At 41.2% G+C, this 18048-nt stretch overlaps 1 protein-coding gene across 5 annotated transcripts in view; it reads left to right on the top strand.

Annotated features, from left to right (window-relative positions):
* exoc6b (exocyst complex component 6B) overlaps window positions 1–18048 on the top strand; it is a 124950-nt gene that overhangs the window by 52756 nt on the left and 54146 nt on the right. For all 5 annotated transcript variants that reach the window (XM_026162788.2, XM_026162786.2, XM_080292217.1 and 2 more), the window contains exons 11-18: window positions 986–1106; window positions 1202–1273; window positions 2740–2837; window positions 3553–3658; window positions 3902–4011; window positions 13637–13748; window positions 15967–16101; window positions 16340–16528. In XM_026162788.2, coding sequence (XP_026018573.1) covers window positions 986–1106; window positions 1202–1273; window positions 2740–2837; window positions 3553–3658; window positions 3902–4011; window positions 13637–13748; window positions 15967–16101; window positions 16340–16528 — 943 coding nt within the window. The remainder of the gene's footprint in view (window positions 1–985; window positions 1107–1201; window positions 1274–2739; window positions 2838–3552; window positions 3659–3901; window positions 4012–13636; window positions 13749–15966; window positions 16102–16339; window positions 16529–18048) is intronic.

Here is an 18048-nt window from a genome sequence, read left to right as displayed (position 1 = left end):
TATGAGACGCAGCATCTTGACCAGGCTGAACATGTTTCATGTTTAGTCTTCTTTATAAAGACGTTGTTCTCAATAGTAACAAGTCAACTTCTTTTAACTGTCATATTTGATTTGCCGCAACAAAATCTGTAAGAAATGGCACGTAAACATTAGTGGCATCTCCCGCTAGCTGCTTCAGTGTTTTGCCAGTTGCATGTTTCCACTGGTTTTCAGGTCTAGTTGAACAGAAGGAAAGTAGCTCCTGAAAAAAGGGATTAGAACAACGGAAGGTTTTGTATCACTGGCTTTGATTTGTGACATTGCTGCTAAGATTTTAGGTGTTTGTTTTTTTTTGTTTTTTTTTTGTGGTGCGTAGGGGACTAAACAGAAAGCACAATTCAGTTCTGTAACATTCAAGAGGAGGCAGACTTCTCTACAGCACATATATCAGAAACTGGGCAGCCAACTCCAGAGCAGTCTAAAGGATAAATGTCACTGCAGCTCAGTATTCTGCCAAATATGTGAATCTGATTTACGGGTGGACTGTCCCTTTAAATCTGTTTGTATATCCCTTCCAAAGTGCACCTAAGACAAATCCAATTTGAATCCAGGAAAGACTCCTACTCAAATATTTTTCAAGTTATATCTCATTTATTTAATTTGTACAAAATCTGAAGTGTAACAAGGACAATTTGCTGTTGCGCTGGAGGTTTCAGGCCAAGCTATTTCTTGGATAGTAATGGTAGAAACACTCTGGCACCTAACCTCCTGGTTTTTGTGCATATTGAACTGTAATATAACATGCAAATTAGTGCGCTTCAGTGAGCTAGGTGGATTTGGACATAGCCCGGCACTCAGTATTTATGCAAAGCTAAGCTAACCATGTCCTGGCTCCAGCAGGAGTGGTATTGTTCTCCTCCTCTTACTTTTGGCAGGAGCGTGATTAGGTATATTTACCAAACTGCCTAAGTAATTCCATCTGTCTCTCTGTTCTCCTCGCTTGCAGCTTCTTTGTTGTGGAGGATCACGTCCTGCACACCACACAGGGTTTGGTCAACAGAGCATACGTAGAGGAGCTCTGGGAGTTGGCGCTGTCCAAAATAGTCGCTGCCCTGAGGACGCACTCTGTGAGGCGAATCACACACACTCATTAAATACGAAATGCATGTTTCCACAAAAGTCTGAAATGACACAGACACACCCCTCCCTCCTGTTTCCTTAGTCATACTGTGACGACCCTGACCTGGTGCTGGATCTGAAGAACCTCATTGTCCTGTTTGCTGATACTCTGCAGGTATGTGTGTGATTAATTCCTAATATTTCACTTCGAAAGGAAGGAAATCCTCTCGTTCCCTTTTGCATCACGCTATATGAAATGCTGTTGTGTTTTTGTACTTCTTGTTCAGTTATCTTGGCACATGTCTCCTAAGATATTTGACCCCAGAGGCCCGTGATTCTTGTTCAAAGCATGTTTTGTAGTTTTTACAAAACAGACTGCTGCCAGCCTCTTAAAAAAAAAAAAAAAGAGAGACTTTCTGTCTTAATTCGTCCATTTTTAGAAATGGACCTTAATCATGTGCTGTCAGTTTGCGCTCCATCCATTTATTTTCTGGCTGTATTTATGAACTAGCCTGGATGGATTGAGTGTGATGTATGAGAGGATGAAGGGGAGATAGAGGGGATGTGGGTGAAAACCGGATGGGAGAAACATTCAGAGAAGAGTGAGGCACATTAAAGGCGGGGAATGATGAATGTGTGGTTCGATGTCCAAAAGTCATTCATGTACAGAGATGAAGTGCTGCTGAATGGCTAAATTTCTACTCATTGTTTATGTTTGAGGGCGTTTCTGTTTTATTTTATTATTATTTTTTGGAATTCTTCTGTATTTCTTCCAGCAGAGAGGAAACTATACCTTGGGTTTTCTTTATACCACACTCTCAGTCTTATGTTGAAGGCATGTTGTTTTCCAACCTCATTTTAATTGGTCCTTCCATCAGTCTTTATTTTGACATTTCAGACATTTGATGCAAAATATTGTTTTGAAAAATCAAATAATTATGTGTTTAATCTCATCCACCTGTATCAACTTAGTCCTCCTAGAGCGAAGTCTTGTCAGACAGCAGCCCTGTTAGCCAGCTATGTGCTGTCACAATCTTCCCAGGAACATGTCCCAGTAAAAACACCCCAAGGTCAGATCGCTCAATGCTCAGAGAAACTGCAAAAAACCCAAGAGCTGCAGCTTAGACTTTACGAGCCTCAGTTAGCTCATAACAGCGCAGTTACAAAAAGACTAAACAAGTATGGCCTGCTTAGAAGGTTTGCCAGAACAAAGCCACTTCCCTCTGAAAAGAACGTGACAGCACAGCTTAAGTTTGCAAAGTTGCATCTTAGCAAACCACATGTGCCACATCTGGAGAAACCCAAACACAGCATATCAGCATAAACACCTCATACCAGCTGTCAAGCACAGTGGTGGAGGCATGAATATTTGGGCTCGTCTGTCTGCTCCAATCTCCGTGGAAATATCCTTGGACAAGATACTAACCCCAAAATTGCTCTCCGATGCATCGGGGTATGAATGTGTGTGAACGTTAGATAGAAGCACTTATGTTAAAACAACATAGTGTGTAAATGGGTGTGAGTGGGTGAACGAGGCAAGTTGTGTTAACCATTTGAGTGCTCAGAGCAGAAAAGTGCCATATAAGAACCAGACCATTTACCATGGTTTCACATGCAGCTGCTCTTCTTTCCCTTCTGCAGGGTTATGGTTTCCCTGTGTCTCAGCTGTTTGACATGCTGCTGGAGATGAGGGAGCAGTACGGAGAAATCTTACTCAAGAGATGGAATGTCACCTTCAGGTAGCGAACGTTTTGTTTCCACGCTCTCCTGATAGCTGTTTTTCAGTAGCTGGGTTCTAAATACTCCAGTGTGTGCCGCACTGACCTTCACCTCTCTAACGATACGGTCATGAAGCTCGTACACACACACATATTTGTGCAGCAGCGCATGTCTGTGGGAAACGTCCTGGTTTTGAAGTTTTACAACCAGCCAGAGGGAGGAAGTGTTTTAAAACAACGTCCGGAACATTCTCTGCCCTTCAATGGGTACTACCCCCTACAAAACTCTGAGTGTGAGAGTGCGTGTTTGTATTCGGGCTAAACGTGCCATTGTTTCAGCACCGCTTTTGTCCAATGACACCAGTGGGACTTGCAGCAGTGAGAACGGACAAACAAACACACACTCCCTCTCTCCTTCCTCCATCTTTCTCTTTCACACACACACACATCGTGGAAGCCACAGGAATTTTGTGTTGTATTGTTGGGGAGAGGGAGAGAGCGCGCTCCGGTTCACGGCCTCTCCATGGAACGCTGGAACGTCCGAACTCTGGAGTGCCAAAAAGACGCGGGGGTGGTGAAAGAGGGCAGGGTGGTAAGAAAACCTCAAGAATTAAAACGACCCCCAATGGGATGATTGTTTATATGTATCCTCTGTGGGTGTGGGTGTGTGTTGACCTCTTTGGAGAAGATGGGAAGTTATTTACCTTTGATTTATTTGTTTCTTTGCCCTCTGCAGGCAGGTGATAGACCAGGACAACTACAGTCCAATCCCAGTCTCAACGGAGGAGGAGTACAGACAATACACTTCCCAGTGTCCCTTTCAAGACCCCGAACTGGAAAAGGTAGAGAACAGACGATATAAAAGTGTGCAAAAAGAGTTTTATACGCTGAAAAGTGCTGCATGTTGCTTCTTGCAGTCATGTCAGTTTAATTTCTTCCATGCAAAAGCTTCTTCCCTTTAGGAACTCTCAAGAAAAAACTACCTCTATGCTTGAACTTGCTCAAGTTAGCTTTTGTGCAGTATGTGAATTAAAGTTTGAGTAAAATCTCACTTAATCTCTTATTTTTCGCCCCATTTCCTCCAGCTTCCCTTCCCAAAGAAGCTTCCCTTCTCAGAGTTTGTGCCAAAAGTCTACTGCCAGCTAAAAGAGTTCATCTACGCTTGTCTGAAATACTCTGAGGACCTTCATCTCAGGTACATGCGCTGCATGCTTACACTCCTCTGCCACTGACAGTCCTGGTGTCAGAGTTTAGTGCTTTTGATTTTACAGATGCTTCTATAAGCAGCATGGAAACACTGATTGAGGACAGCCAGCTGAAGGTGAATAGATTTGTTCTGTTCACCTTGAATCTGATTTTTCTGTGGGCAGCAAACAGTGAAACGCATTCAGTGACAGTCGTGGTTTACAAGATTCAGAAAGGATTGTAGCTCCAGATATGAGTCACTTCAATAAATCTGTCTTGGTACACATTTAAATGTACATTACTGTGCAAAAGTCTTGCGCACGTCTCAATTGTATATATTTGAGAAGAGCTTGAAAGTCAATATTTAGTACGGCCACCTTTTATTCTTCAATAAAGCCTGAACTCTCTTAGCTTTCTTGTGATGTCTTTAAGTATTTCTCCAGACTACTTGAAGGATATTCAAAGTTCTTCTTTGGATGTTGGCTGACTTTTGGTCTGTTCTTTGTCAAGATGATCCCACATTGCTTCAATAATGTTGACCCAAGTTTGAATTCATCCCTCTGTAAGACCTGTTGCCACTAATGTTCTTGTGTAATTTGGCATAGTGCAGCCGTTTTCCCCTGTTTGGCACAAAATAAAGAAATGAGGTGTTGTTCAAGACTTTTGCGCACAGTATTGTCTAATAGATCTGATGCTATAATGAAGCTTCCCAAAAGGAAAGGAAATACAAATGAAATAGATAAATATGCAGGTGTCTGTGTTAAACCTCAGGCTCACAGCATTTTCATATCCACTAGTTACGCTCTGATCATCTCCCACATCATTCCAAATAGTTATACATTCCTGGTAGCACAAAAGAAGAAGAATTTGTCTTATCAAATTATGTCTTTGTGATTCATTTAAATAGTTTACTCCCCACATTATTCACTCTGTAAGAGAAGCTCAAAAGATATATGGAAAAATAGACGGAAGCTGTTCAGTCGCTAAGGTCTCATTTGAGCTTGATTCAGACTTGAGACGAATAGAAACAAACAGAATGCAAGGACACCCCCCCCCCCCCATTGCTCTTTGCTGTGGTTTATTTTGTTCCCTGGGGGCAATCACATTTAGGTTTTCCACTTCTTTTTACATTCACTCACGTCTGTTCTGATCGTTTCAAAAATCTCACCCCAGGAATTTTGTGAGTCCTTATATTGATGCTATGATTCTTATTCCTCATGTTGAGGAGATGATTGTTATTCTCTGACTGAAAAATTCCAAAACTCTGGGGAAAAAGTAGTCGGGATTGTTGGGAGCTGCGTCGACCCAAGTTGTAGTTACATTTCTATGAAGGTGCAGCTTATAGCCCAGTGTTTCAGGGGAGATCGTGGTGACAGCGTAGCTACTGTGCAAATTTCCTGCTGAAGCATAAATGTCCAGAAACTCATCACTTCACCTACAAAATGTCGTCTCTCATCACCTCACAAAAATCATTTACAATAAAAGATTTAGATGAGAGCTGATTGTATTAGCTGTCTTTAGTAATAACAAAATCTGCATTTGCAATGACTGCACACTGATGCGGACTCATCAGTCTCTACCATTTCGTTGGGTAACTATCTTTAGTCTGTGGTACTTATAAAAAATTGTTCAAAAGTCATTGAAATGGGCTTTTGTGTGAGCAATTATTCATATTCATTTTTTTTTTTTTTTTATTCAGGCAAATATTTTCACCAGGTCAGGATCAATTGTTGCAGCTCAAACGATTCAGATTGACCACAAACTTCAACGCCTGCACACCTTCTCCCATTCATTCTCACTGACACACACACACACTCAGCAGACAGCAGACGCTGTTTGGTTGATTGGTTCTTTCCATTCTGACCAGGGGTTTTTGTCTCATTAGATCTGGCTCAAGTGGGATACAGCATGCACACGCACACACACACACACACACACACACACACACACACACACACACACACACACACACAACTCTGCAATCAAATGCAGCTTCTGTTCTGAAAAGGTTAAATGGTAAGCGTGTGTGTGGGTTATGGTTGATGGAAGAATTAAGTAAAACAATGCAGCTACTTTTCTACTGAGAAGATGAGCAATCAGGAAACAACTTCCGCTGTCCAGAGGGATTCAGCAGGCCTGGGCCTCAGCCAGACGCACACACACAAACACACACGCACACAACAAATTTCCCGCTTAATGTAAAAGCTAAAGATCCTCACTTTGAGCTTGAAAAAGCAGAACAAAGAACTGAACATTCACTTCCAGAATAGCACGGACTCTGGGTCCTTCAGTTTGAAACACATTATTAGAGTCATGTTCTGATTTGCGTTGTGCGTTCCAAATGAATAACATTTTTTACTTGTACCTGTAACTCTGAGTCATATAGCTTTAATATTTTTGTGCTCTTGTCCGCTTCTGTAGACGAAGCTCTACGAATGTTTAGTGGCTCCTTGTGCGTATGTGTGCATCAGTTGATTCTCCCTGGGGGCTGGGAATTGGGGAGGTGCCATTGATCCGTGACCGGGGGAAAAAGGAGACGGCGGCAGGAGCAGGGATGATTGGGGATGGGGAAAAAGAAAAAAGAAAGTCCAAGGCATCTAATTAAAGTCATCGGTTTAGAAAAGCAGAACAGTTGTGTGTTTGTGTTAGAGACAGTTTAGTCACCATCTTTGTGAAAATGAATCAAGCTGAAGAAGCCTGTGTCTCTGGCACTTTCTAGAGCATATGAACTCTCTGAAATGCTAAAAATTGAAAGCATGAGCAGAATTCACTGGAGCACAAATAGTAGAAGTAGTAGTCTTCTGTATTTGTTGAGGACTCATTCCTACAAATACAATCTGCTTTGGTCAGATTTATTGGACAGTGGAAACGATTCTGTGTGCGCGTCTGGACTCTTGTGTCTGAACCTGTCAAAATGTTCCCGACAGATGTTTTTCAAGTAAAAGTTTCTTTCTGGTCTCTTGCTGACCAGACAGCACTAATCGCTCTTCTCAATCAGAGTAATGACTCCACTGTTTGACCTGGCTGGATTTTTTTTATGGCCATGCACACCCTGCTATCTGGTTACTGCAGTGGCATGCCTTCCTGCCTGTTTCAAACAGACATATACATGGATACACAGATCCGGAAGCAGACGGGATGATGGTGCAGGACTTTGGTCACTGATCCCAAGCACCCCCCACACTCCGACCTCTGACCGTAACCTCTGTTCACTTTTATAATTTGGTGGAAAGTGGGTACACTTGCATGCATATGCGCAAGTGTACTTTAGTGCCTCCATGTGTGCTTGTCTTCTCCTGTTGTTCTAGACTTGTGTGTTTCAGGCAAGCTGCCATAGTAGCTATAAGGATGACATTTTTAGCCTTGGGGTTGATAAAGCCACCACTTTGGTCCAAGTTCAAATAGCGAAACATTTACCCAATAGCTCTGCATTTCCGCACAATAGACTTTAAATAAAAACTGGATCTACCCACTGTGATGTTTCTCACTATTATGGAAACTACCTCTTTTAAGCTACAATTTGAACATTTTGCCAATCACCATCATTTTTTTTCATGTTTTATAAAACCTGGAGGTGACAACTGAGCTATACTGACTGTTCTGACTAACAAATTGAGGTCACGACATACTTATTTGACTTGCATGGGAACCATTACCTACTAGTTCAAAAATCTATGCATTCCAGGAATTCAAACATGTTCATGTGCTGTGAAAAAGTATTTACCCCTGAATATATATATATATATATATATATATATATATATATATATATATATATATATATATATATATATATATATATATATATATATATATATATATATATATATATATATATATATATATATATATATATATAGTTGAACAGTTGTGAACCTTCCCAGGAGTGAATGGGGTTCCAAAATTACTCCAAGAAAACATTGACGACTTATCCAGGACGTTGTAAAAGAAAACAAAAAAACAGTGCACATTAGTACATTGAAATAGTTAAGCAAAAATGGCATCCATGGAAGAGTTTCAAGGACAACCCCACTGTCAAACCAAAATAATACAAAGGTTCATCTCACATTTGCCAAAAACAAATCTTGATGATTCCCCAAGATGGAAAATATGTTGCCTACTGTTCGAAAGCCACAGCTGTTATGGACCAGTCAGCTCTCTATAAGCCCTGGCTGATATGGTCAAACTTATCGGTGTGTTAGGTGTGGAAATATATCGGTGGTTTCAAATTGATATCTACTAAAAATCTCAGTGACCTTGACCTTAAGGTCAGTTCACTTGTCATTTGAAAATCTTGTGTATGCAATTACTCAATCTGTGTTATCAAAGCATTTAGTAAAAGACAAACCTGCCTTTCCAATAACTCAAATACAGACTGACGTCGTACTGGTGCTGATTTTCAAGCTCTTGCATCACCTTCTCCCCAGTTCGTCATATCTTCCATCCCACATCTGCAGCATCTGTTCACTGCAGCATTCATTAAAAAAAATGATGGTCTTAGCTCTGTCACTATTCTTTTTTTGTTACTTTCTGTCTTCCCAGCTGGTGTCTGTGTTTAAGAGATCTTAAGTTGGAAAGCACTTTCTCTGGCATTACTCTGTATTTTTTCACGTATCAGTGGACTTGCATGCACAAGACAATTATATTCGTGTTCAAAGATAAGTATGATAAGCTCTAAGAACTAATTTATTTGGAGCAGCTGTACTTTTAGGTGTAGTTCTGCAAGTTATTAATAATCCCATTTATCAGTTTATCCAAAGTTCTTCTCGTTCACTATTAGATATGAGTTCATTATGCCTGTTCAGGTAATATCAGGTGCAAAGAGGCTTTTTTTTTTTTTTGTCTGGATGTCTGTCAAACTCAAAAAACACTTTGGATTGAACATGTCGGACCCTTGGATGATACGTGTATAGGAGGCTGTTGTTTGAACTATTGCAGTACTACCTCAGAAATTCTATTATTTATATTCAGTTTGGAAATGATTGTATAGTCTATCGTGCCAAAGTAGCTAAAGCAGACAACTAAGACATAATTATAGGCCTGACGAAGACCTGAGTGTTGGACTGGCAGGAGCCTGAGTGATGAAGGCTGTGCAAGTTTGTGACGTTTTTGGAGGAGAAGAAGATGAGGTGATGTTGGCATGAAAATATGTGCGAAAGACATCAACCTGTAGCCTAGAGGTAGATCAGCGGGAGCTGTTAGCCAGAGGATGGTGGAGCTCATGATGAACCAGTTGGAGAACAGTCTGGAAGGTGAAAATGAATCTGCTGCCACACAGATGCCCATGAGCCGGTCCAGTGGAAGAAGACTGTGGGTGTGAATCTGTCAAACTGTGAATATGAACGAGTGTGTTGCTGAGAAACGGCATGCATGCTCAGCCAGCCTATTTGAGGTAAAGACTGGAAAGAAAACAGAGGCGATTGTAGATGAAAATGTCAACACTTATTGGCCACATTTTCCCCACAAATACAATCAAGTGATTCAAAATTAAGCTGCAGATGTCAGTCTTGTTCACAGGCAGGTATTTGATTGCAAACACTTCAAGCCGCTGTGGACGTCAGAGTGGTAATATTTCCAGAGCAGTGCTGGCACGATAACAACAGGCGTGAGCACATGCTTATGTTTGAGACTGGGAGAGCTGAGTAGTTCTTTGACATCGGTCAGTTGGAAGTTTACCATGACAAATGTGTGAATGCAAATACTCTGGATTGCCTCAACCCATTTTTGATTTCCAGGGGGTGTTAACAACAGATGTAGACAATGTACACAATGTTTCTGGATGCAATTGGATAGACCTGCACCAAGTCCGTGAAATGCATCGTGGGAAGTAACACGGCATTAGAGAACAATTAGAGGTGTTATATGGAAAGCGTTCTGAATTGTAGAGGCCTGCAAGAAGAAATGAATCAAATTGATCTAAGTGACGCTAGACGTAATTCCTAGTGATGAATCGCCAGATAGCATTTCAGCATGGAAAAGATCCATCTCGTTTGTTACATTAAAGAAATGATAAAGAAAGCAGTTGTAATATATCGTCAGACAGTGTTGGGTGTAACGCATTATTAAGTAACGCGTTACTGTAATTAAATTACTTTTCCACTGAAAAAGTAGAGTAACTGATTACTGTTCATTTTTAGGTATTTTAATTAGAGTTACTTACAATGTATTTGCGTTACATTGTAAAATAATTAAACTCGCTGAATATCATTATTTAATTTCAATAATTTGTCTTCTAAAGGTAAAAGTAAACCCTGCCGCTTTAACGTCGCTGTAGTGCAGGTGCGCGTCATTTCGCGCCAGTTTGCTGCATAGTCGTATTCTAAAGCGGAAGATGTCGGACTCGGCTGAAGCGAGTGGCTGTTTTATGAAATAGACATATTCCCGTCTCTTCACTTTTCTGAAACAAGCAGACAAGAACATTACAGTAATATGTAAAAACTATCAGCTGCTGTTAATAGCAGGAGTAATCTACTGAAGCGCCTGACACGAGAGCATAGACGAACACTTCAGAGTGATCCTTGTTCATCATCCATGGGTAACACCGCGGCAACTCCTGCTAAGCAGCAAAACCTGATTTTACTTCAGCAGCACAGAAAGCGTCTGAAGGTGAGCTTGAAAAATGATTGCAGGCTACGTTGTGGAAGAGATGCTACCGCTGCGTACTGTAAAAAAATGTATTTATTATTTAAAGAGTTTAATTTCTATTGTTTGTCCACTCAAGGTTTATAGGGATTTTAAGAAGTATTTAGTTAATTTACTTATTGAGTAATTAATACTCCCCCACCTACAGATAAAAGCCAATTATAGCTTGTAACAGCTTGAAGATTGTAGTCTTCTGACATTCACAGTTAATCGCAAATGTAAATCTGCAGGCTATCTGACGACAGTGTTGAGTCAGTTACTTTAAAAAGTAATTAATTACTAATTACTTAATCAATATTGTATTTAAAATACTTAACTTAAGCCTCTCTGTGGAACTTTATACGTCACATTTTTTATGTTACAATGTTAGTAACCCAACTAGGATTTAGTTATGAGTAGTTTTTGGCCTAAATCTCAGCATGAGACTGATTTAAAGGAGTTGTAGGCAGAATCTAAAGTTAGCACATTCTTTATATATATTGTAGAGTCAGTTCACGACCTTTAATAATCGTTTGTCTCGTCATTCATTCTTTTGTTTGTTGTACTAATAATTTATATGTGCAATCTCTGGGCAGGTATGTGCACCAGTAGATAAAGTATAGAATATAAATACAAAATATAAGCAAGGTAGTTATTTTCAAATTCTTGGCAACTACTGTTCTGCCTGCCAGGGGTTTGGTGCCTAGTGCACAAGGCACCAAACCCCTGCAGTGCCTGCTGAATGGACGGATCGATATACAGAGCATAAAACCTTATGTGTCAAACGCACCTGCACCTCTGCAGATAGACACCCTCTATTTATGAACCAGAATACCTCATCAATATATAAGTGCTGCATGAAAAGATTAGGAAATGCTTTTTTGGTTGATGTTCACATTGGTTGGTTTTGTAAAACAGAAACATGTGACCTATGTAGTGTAGCTGTAAATGCAAGACTGGATGTCAAAAAAGTTGCAACTCCCTGAGCAGACAGTTGCAACTTTTAATACGCAGAGACTTAATAAGCAGAGAAGCTCATCAGACTTTCATATCTGTTGTGTGCTGAGCTGCAGTTCACAATCACACTGACTGAAACACTTCTGATTTTTGCTCTCGGTGACATCATAGCAGCTTTTCTGTTCCTCAGCATCATTTTCGGTTGCTTTGCGAGCTGCTGGGACGTAATGTGGTATGAAATCTGCTGATTCAGTGACGGATGATCCAGAGAGCTGTGCTGGGGAGCCAGTGAAGCGCGAGAATCAAGCACGACTGGAATGCTTTTAGTTTGCCATCGTAGTTTGCGAGACGCACGCTGGTGGCGGTTATACACACACACACACACACACACACACACACACACACACACACACACACACACACACACACACACACACACACACACACAGAGGGAGAGCAGAGTTTACTTGGCTGGCAAATCGGTTACCACAGTTGATTCTTTTATTAAATGTAGCGAGTGCTACGTGGCGCAGTTACTTACTGCCACACGTTTGAACGTCCACAGTGTTTTGTGTGTATTCAGCCCGTCGCTGTTTTCACTGCTGACTGCGTTCATTTTTTTCGTTGTTGTCATCGCTGATGCTGCTGCCTGTGTATTTTTAGAAAATACCTCCTGGGCGTGCTGTAAACACGCCTCATCTGAAAGCTTCTGGCTTCCCTTTGACAGCGCAGATCGCCGTGCATTTATTGTGACTGATGGCAGCATAAATACAATGAAACTCAAACCCAGCTCTGCGGTGTGTCTATATTTGTATATGTATGCGCGCGTTTCGGTGAGTTCACCAGCATACATTGACTTTTTGCCACTCTCCACCATTTCTGTCCACTCGGCACTTCTGCCGCTCCAGGAATTTTTTTTCTGTCTTCCTCCACCACCCCCCGCAACCTTTGCTCCGATTTGTCGGAACGTTTTTAGGATTCCTCTGCTTTTTTGGAAAAGCAGTGAGTTTGAATTCCAGCTTTCGCTCTCCCTCAGGCAACTCAGTGTGCATGTGTGTTGAATTCCAGGCACAGACAATTTACTGATTCAGTTGGAATGTATTTGTTGCCCACAGGGCTCTGGATTCAAACACAGAAAATAAAACACACACACAAACACAGATTGTTCATCATCCCTCAGCGGGAGAAAGCGATTGCTTTCATTCACAGTGATTATCTCTGCCTGTGCGACTCGTTTTGACCTCCCCTGACCTTTTCCTGCAAGAGCGTGCATCATCTTCTAATACTGTGTGCTTTACCTCTGGTCTCTCATGGGTTACGACCTCTCTTCTGTCTGTACACGCAACCTTTTGCCTATCACACAGAGCCCGAAGTCACACGACTTTTTGTGTAGTTGTTTCCAGGAACGTGTTGTTATTAAACAGGAGGCCAGAGAAAGAGACACCCTGCCATAAAAAACTTTACTGGACCCCCAAAATTGTGCAGAAAATTGTCTGGGTTTCTTCACCAAACATCACCCGCATTTCAAACATAACAAAGCTGATAGCGTGTCGGAGATTCTTTAAGTGGGTCTGATTTTTCTGCCATCAAACATTTGTTTTAATAGGAAATTTGAGCTCATTTCAGAGTTAAGTCCGCTGGCTGAGCACAGCTGGTAATTTTACAACTATTAAAGCTTTAAGAATTTTAAGAATTTGGAGGAAGAAGTTTGATTTCTGTGATATTCTGTGGTCATACATTTAGGATCATGAGTCCTAAATGACCAGTTTTTGGTTGGCAAGTTTAAAGCTGAAGTCTTATCAGGGCATTTAGGATGGCGTTAGAGTTTTAATGAGCCTGACAGCTCATAACATGGTAATGTACTTGTTAGAGTTGGCTGACATTTAGACTTTTTCCCAAATGGAGAGAGTCGCAGACAGAGAAATTCACTTAAACTGTTTGTACTGGCTTTCGGGCGTAGCAGCTCTCTGCAAGAAATGGAAGAAATCGCTTCTGCACAGTCACAGACTCTCCCGTTCTCTTCGCTTATGTATTTATTATGTATGTGTTTTTCTCAGCTCCACAGAGGTGGACGATATGATCCGCAAGTCGACAAATCTGCTGTTGACCAGAACTCTTAGCCACTGTCTGCAGTACGCCATTAAGAAGAAGAATGTCGGACTGGCAGAGGTAATGTGTGTGTGTGTGTGTGTGTGTGTGTGTGTGTGTGTATTTTTCCAAAAAAGTGGACAGATAAAACCACAATGGTCACTCCAAAAGGTCAGACATTTTTCTGAACTGAGGAAGATGTGGGGAGTTTCTGTTCTCCTACTTTGGATTTAATATTTTCGTCTGACCAAAAACCATAGACGTAGAATTAAAGTTGACATAAGTTGAGCGTTTTGACGCTTTCCATCTTGTTTTTTGTTTTTGTTTTGTTTTTACCTGAATTTGACAAACAAGAGAATACGTTTATTTATATAGTGTCAAATCACAACAACATTCGCCTCACAGCACTTTTTATTGTAGAGTAAAGACTGTGCAATATTAGAAAGAATCTCCAACAATCAGATGACCTCCTACGAGGGGACACTAGGCAACAGTGGGAAGTTGCCGTCTGCTGCGACTAGCTTAAGGGGTGAGAGGAAAAAGAGGCAAACTGAGATTACTCTAATGGGATTATAACTGACAAATTAAACTCGCTGTATTAAATAAGGACAGAGAGAGAGTGTTAAATGGGTGGATACAGATATATGTCTATTTTTTCCCCCCAATAAACCACTGGTGAGGTGGATATCCCTTATATGGTCTTCTCAGGCACTCTGACTGTGAGCACAGAAGCCCCACCCACTTGCTGTTTATACCTTCTGTTTGGAGCCGACAGCCAATTAGAAGAAACGAAACGACCATTACAGTAGTTTCTGGGTTTTTTTTTGAAGGGCAGCTGCACAGGTAGAGGTGACCCTCACGAACTTCTGATGCACACCCAGTTATTTTGTTCTATGAGGTTCAGAACAGAGCTTCAAGTAATACTCCTAGCAGGCTTTCACATAGTAAGAAACTTTTAACAACTTAAAAAAAAAATCTTACTTCATCCTCAACAATTTCTGTCTTTTATTTCTGTATCTAACAACAAAAACTGGGATGACGTTGAGTTGCAGTCAGAAGCATGTGCAGTGGGGTCGAAAAACCCTATTCACTGAACATAGTTTCGGTCCCAGCAGTGGGGCCCACCCTGCTGTTTGCAAAGTAAGAGGAACTAAAGCAGCTTGTGTCAGAGGATGAACAGAGGAGCTGCACCAAGACCCACTATAAGATAAACAAGGATTATTCTGAGCTGGGACTCATGCAAAGCTGCTCTAGTCGAGAGAACAAATAACATTGCCAGTAATGACAGTGAAATTATGAAGAGATGGAGACCGAGCTCTTCTGAACAAATGCTCATTAGACTTGTGTTACAATAATGGCCTCTGAATGGGGGATTTTTGCAGTGATGTGAGCCAGTAAACAAGTGAAGTCTTATGTTTTTGATTCTATCTTTTATTATGTTGTTTTCTTTGGCAAGTGCAACTTTTGTCACCCCTGACACTTGTAATAACCTTCTCAGAGTGAACGTGTTACTCTAAAGTCGCTTGCACAACTTCAGAGTAGTTCTCTTACTCAGAATGGCGATTCTCAGCATTTCCAGCTCATTTACTTTCCCAAAAACAGACGTTTCCTCTTTTCGGCCCACTGTTATTGTTGTCCCATCGCTGCAGAATGTGATGTGAAGTAATGATTTAATATTTTCCACTTTCCGTTGCTGTTTATTTTCATGCTCAGCGGCTACACTAGAGCACAAACATCATTAATTCACGGGGACAGGATGTAATGATAAGACGACGTGTTATGGAAAATTCAGCATGTCTGCATCCTTTATTAAACAAGTTCATCTAAGAATCACAAAGCTCTATTTGTTGTTCAAATTAAGGCTTATGAGGAAGTCACTAGACTGATTGTTGCAGAATGTGAATGCATTTGCACACCCGTTTGCTCCTGTCATTGCACGTATTGCAGTTTGGATTCGATTAACGCATAAAAATTCACGATTAAAGCCAAAAATCAAGTAACCGTTTGTACTTTTTAACCTAAGAAATATCAGTAAACGTGGCAAACGTATCCCACACGGTCCACAGGAGACATTATACTTTTAAATTCGGTGGTATGTTTGATATTTGGCTTTTTGGCGAGCTCTCGGCCCATTTCATCGAAAAATTGCCCACATGCTGGAAAAAAAAAGTCGACCTGTTCAATATGTTCCACTTGCAAAAGATGACACATTGTGAAAAAATGTGAGGAAAAAGAACTACACAACAAAAGGAGAAAGAATCCAAAGATGACCGGCTACATGTCTGTCCTGTTTGTGTAGTTGGTGCAGGTGATCATTAACACCACTCACCTGGAGCAGAGCTGCCACTTCCTGGAGGAGTTCATATCAAACATAACCAATGTTCCTCCTGACACAGTAAATGCTACCAAGCTGTACGGCACCTCCACCTTTAAGGTAAGGCTGCTCTTTCTTCCTCTGTCTCCTCTTTTCTCCCCAGCTGTTTTACTTTTTCTTTATTCCCCCATTCTTCCTTTCTTTTTCCTCCTTTCCACAGTTTGTTTATCGTGCCATGCATTGTCTGTCTGCAACATGAAGGCACGCACGTGTCTCCAGTTTGTAAATTCTATGATACTTTTCCTTTTTTTCTTTTCCTTTTTTAAAATTCTCTGTTGGTTACAATCTTCTCTCGCAGGATGCTCGTCATGCTGCAGAGGCGGAGATCTACACCAGCCTGAATGCAAAGATTGACCAGTTCCTGCAGCTGGCTGATTACGACTGGATGGCTGCGGTGCCCGGAGGCGAGAATCTGGCTGCCAGCGACTACCTGATTGACCTGATTGCTTTTCTTAAGAGCACCTTCAGTGTCTTCACCAATCTGCCTGTTAGTAAACACATGAATACACACACACACACACACACACACACACACACACACACACACACACACACACACTATAGACTTTACAGCATTGGAACACCAGAACAGAGAATCGAGCCATTCAGCACAACTAAGGAAATCTGCAAATCTCACCTGCAAATATAAAGAACTAAATAACTATAACAGTGCTCCATCCATCCATTTTCCATCCAGTTTATCCAGGTCAGGGTTGTGGGGCTGCAGCCCAGCTGCCACAGGGCGAGATCAGTACACCCTGACAGGTTGCCAGTCTGTCGCAGGCTAACACAGGGAGACGTACAGTCATTCACACTCACATTCCACACATAAGATTACATTTTAGATTCACCAGTGAACCTAATCTCACTAACTGCATGTCTTTGTACTGTGGGAGGAAACCAGAGTACCACGAGACAACCCACTCAGGCACCCAGGACCTTCTTTCTGTGATGAAACTGTGCAAACAACGATTATCGTGCTGTCCTACAGCAGACAGCGATTAAATTATAACTTAAAATGAATTTAAGTAAAAGAATACGAGAATGTAATGTTTTAAAATGAAAGTGAGGAGTAAAATTGATAAGCTTTCTTAAAAAGTTTTTAAAGATGAATCTCAAATTGCTACAGAAACAAATGTACAAAACTTGGGGATTCTGGCAGGTCCGGGTGTTGTTGGCCAGAATGAACTAAGTTGACATCCTAAGTGTATACAGCGTGCTTCGGTTTAGCAGCAGGTATGGTGGATGTTGTAGTGTTCACAATATGTGGGTCATTAAAGTGTTTATCAGAGAGATGAAACAACCGCCTGCTAATCAGACGGTACAACACAGAGAGGCCTTAAGACAGCATCTTTCACCGTCTTCCAGTGTTGTGCTTGCAGCCGTCCCCAACTCTCTGTGAACAGTAGTCATGGCCACAGATCGATTTGTGACAACAATTTGCATATTAATGATCATGAAACTGAACTCGTTTAGGGCTCTGCTATGAATTTGGCCACCATTACGAGAATCGATCTCACTAGGAAGAGAGGAATATCGTTTCCTGTGCCCAAGACATGAGGTCGTCCTAAGGTCATCATAAAACAGCCTCACAGCGCCCCCCCCTGTGAGATTAATGTGAAATGTTTCTAAATTACAAAAAGGAGGTTTAGTAGCACTGTGTTTCACACGTGTTGTATTTACTCTGAGTGTGCCGTTGTGTTCATTTGTCCGTCTCGCTTCGTGTTAGCATGACGCATCACAGGGCAGCACAATCTGCTTTACTTCGTTAAAGGATCAGCTTGTTACAGGTTAGGTCGTTAACATGGGCTCCGCTAAGCTTATTAAAGGGTGAGCTGGTTGGGTCAGGACCACTCGATTATATACAGACTCAGGCTGGTGATGCTGCTGCCCAACTTTAATGACATTACACTTCAGGTCAGGATATCACAGCGCAATTTTCCACATTTTAAAGTGTTTCTAAAGTGGAAAGAAATAATTATACTGTTCAAAGAAAATGAAAGGAAT

This window comes from Astatotilapia calliptera, chromosome 3 (genome assembly GCF_964374335.1).
Source record: "Astatotilapia calliptera chromosome 3, fAstCal68.1, whole genome shotgun sequence".
Lineage (NCBI taxonomy): Eukaryota > Metazoa > Chordata > Actinopteri > Cichliformes > Cichlidae > Astatotilapia > Astatotilapia calliptera.
Note: the sequence above shows the minus strand (reverse complement) of the source record. Positions and strands in the feature narration are given on the sequence as shown.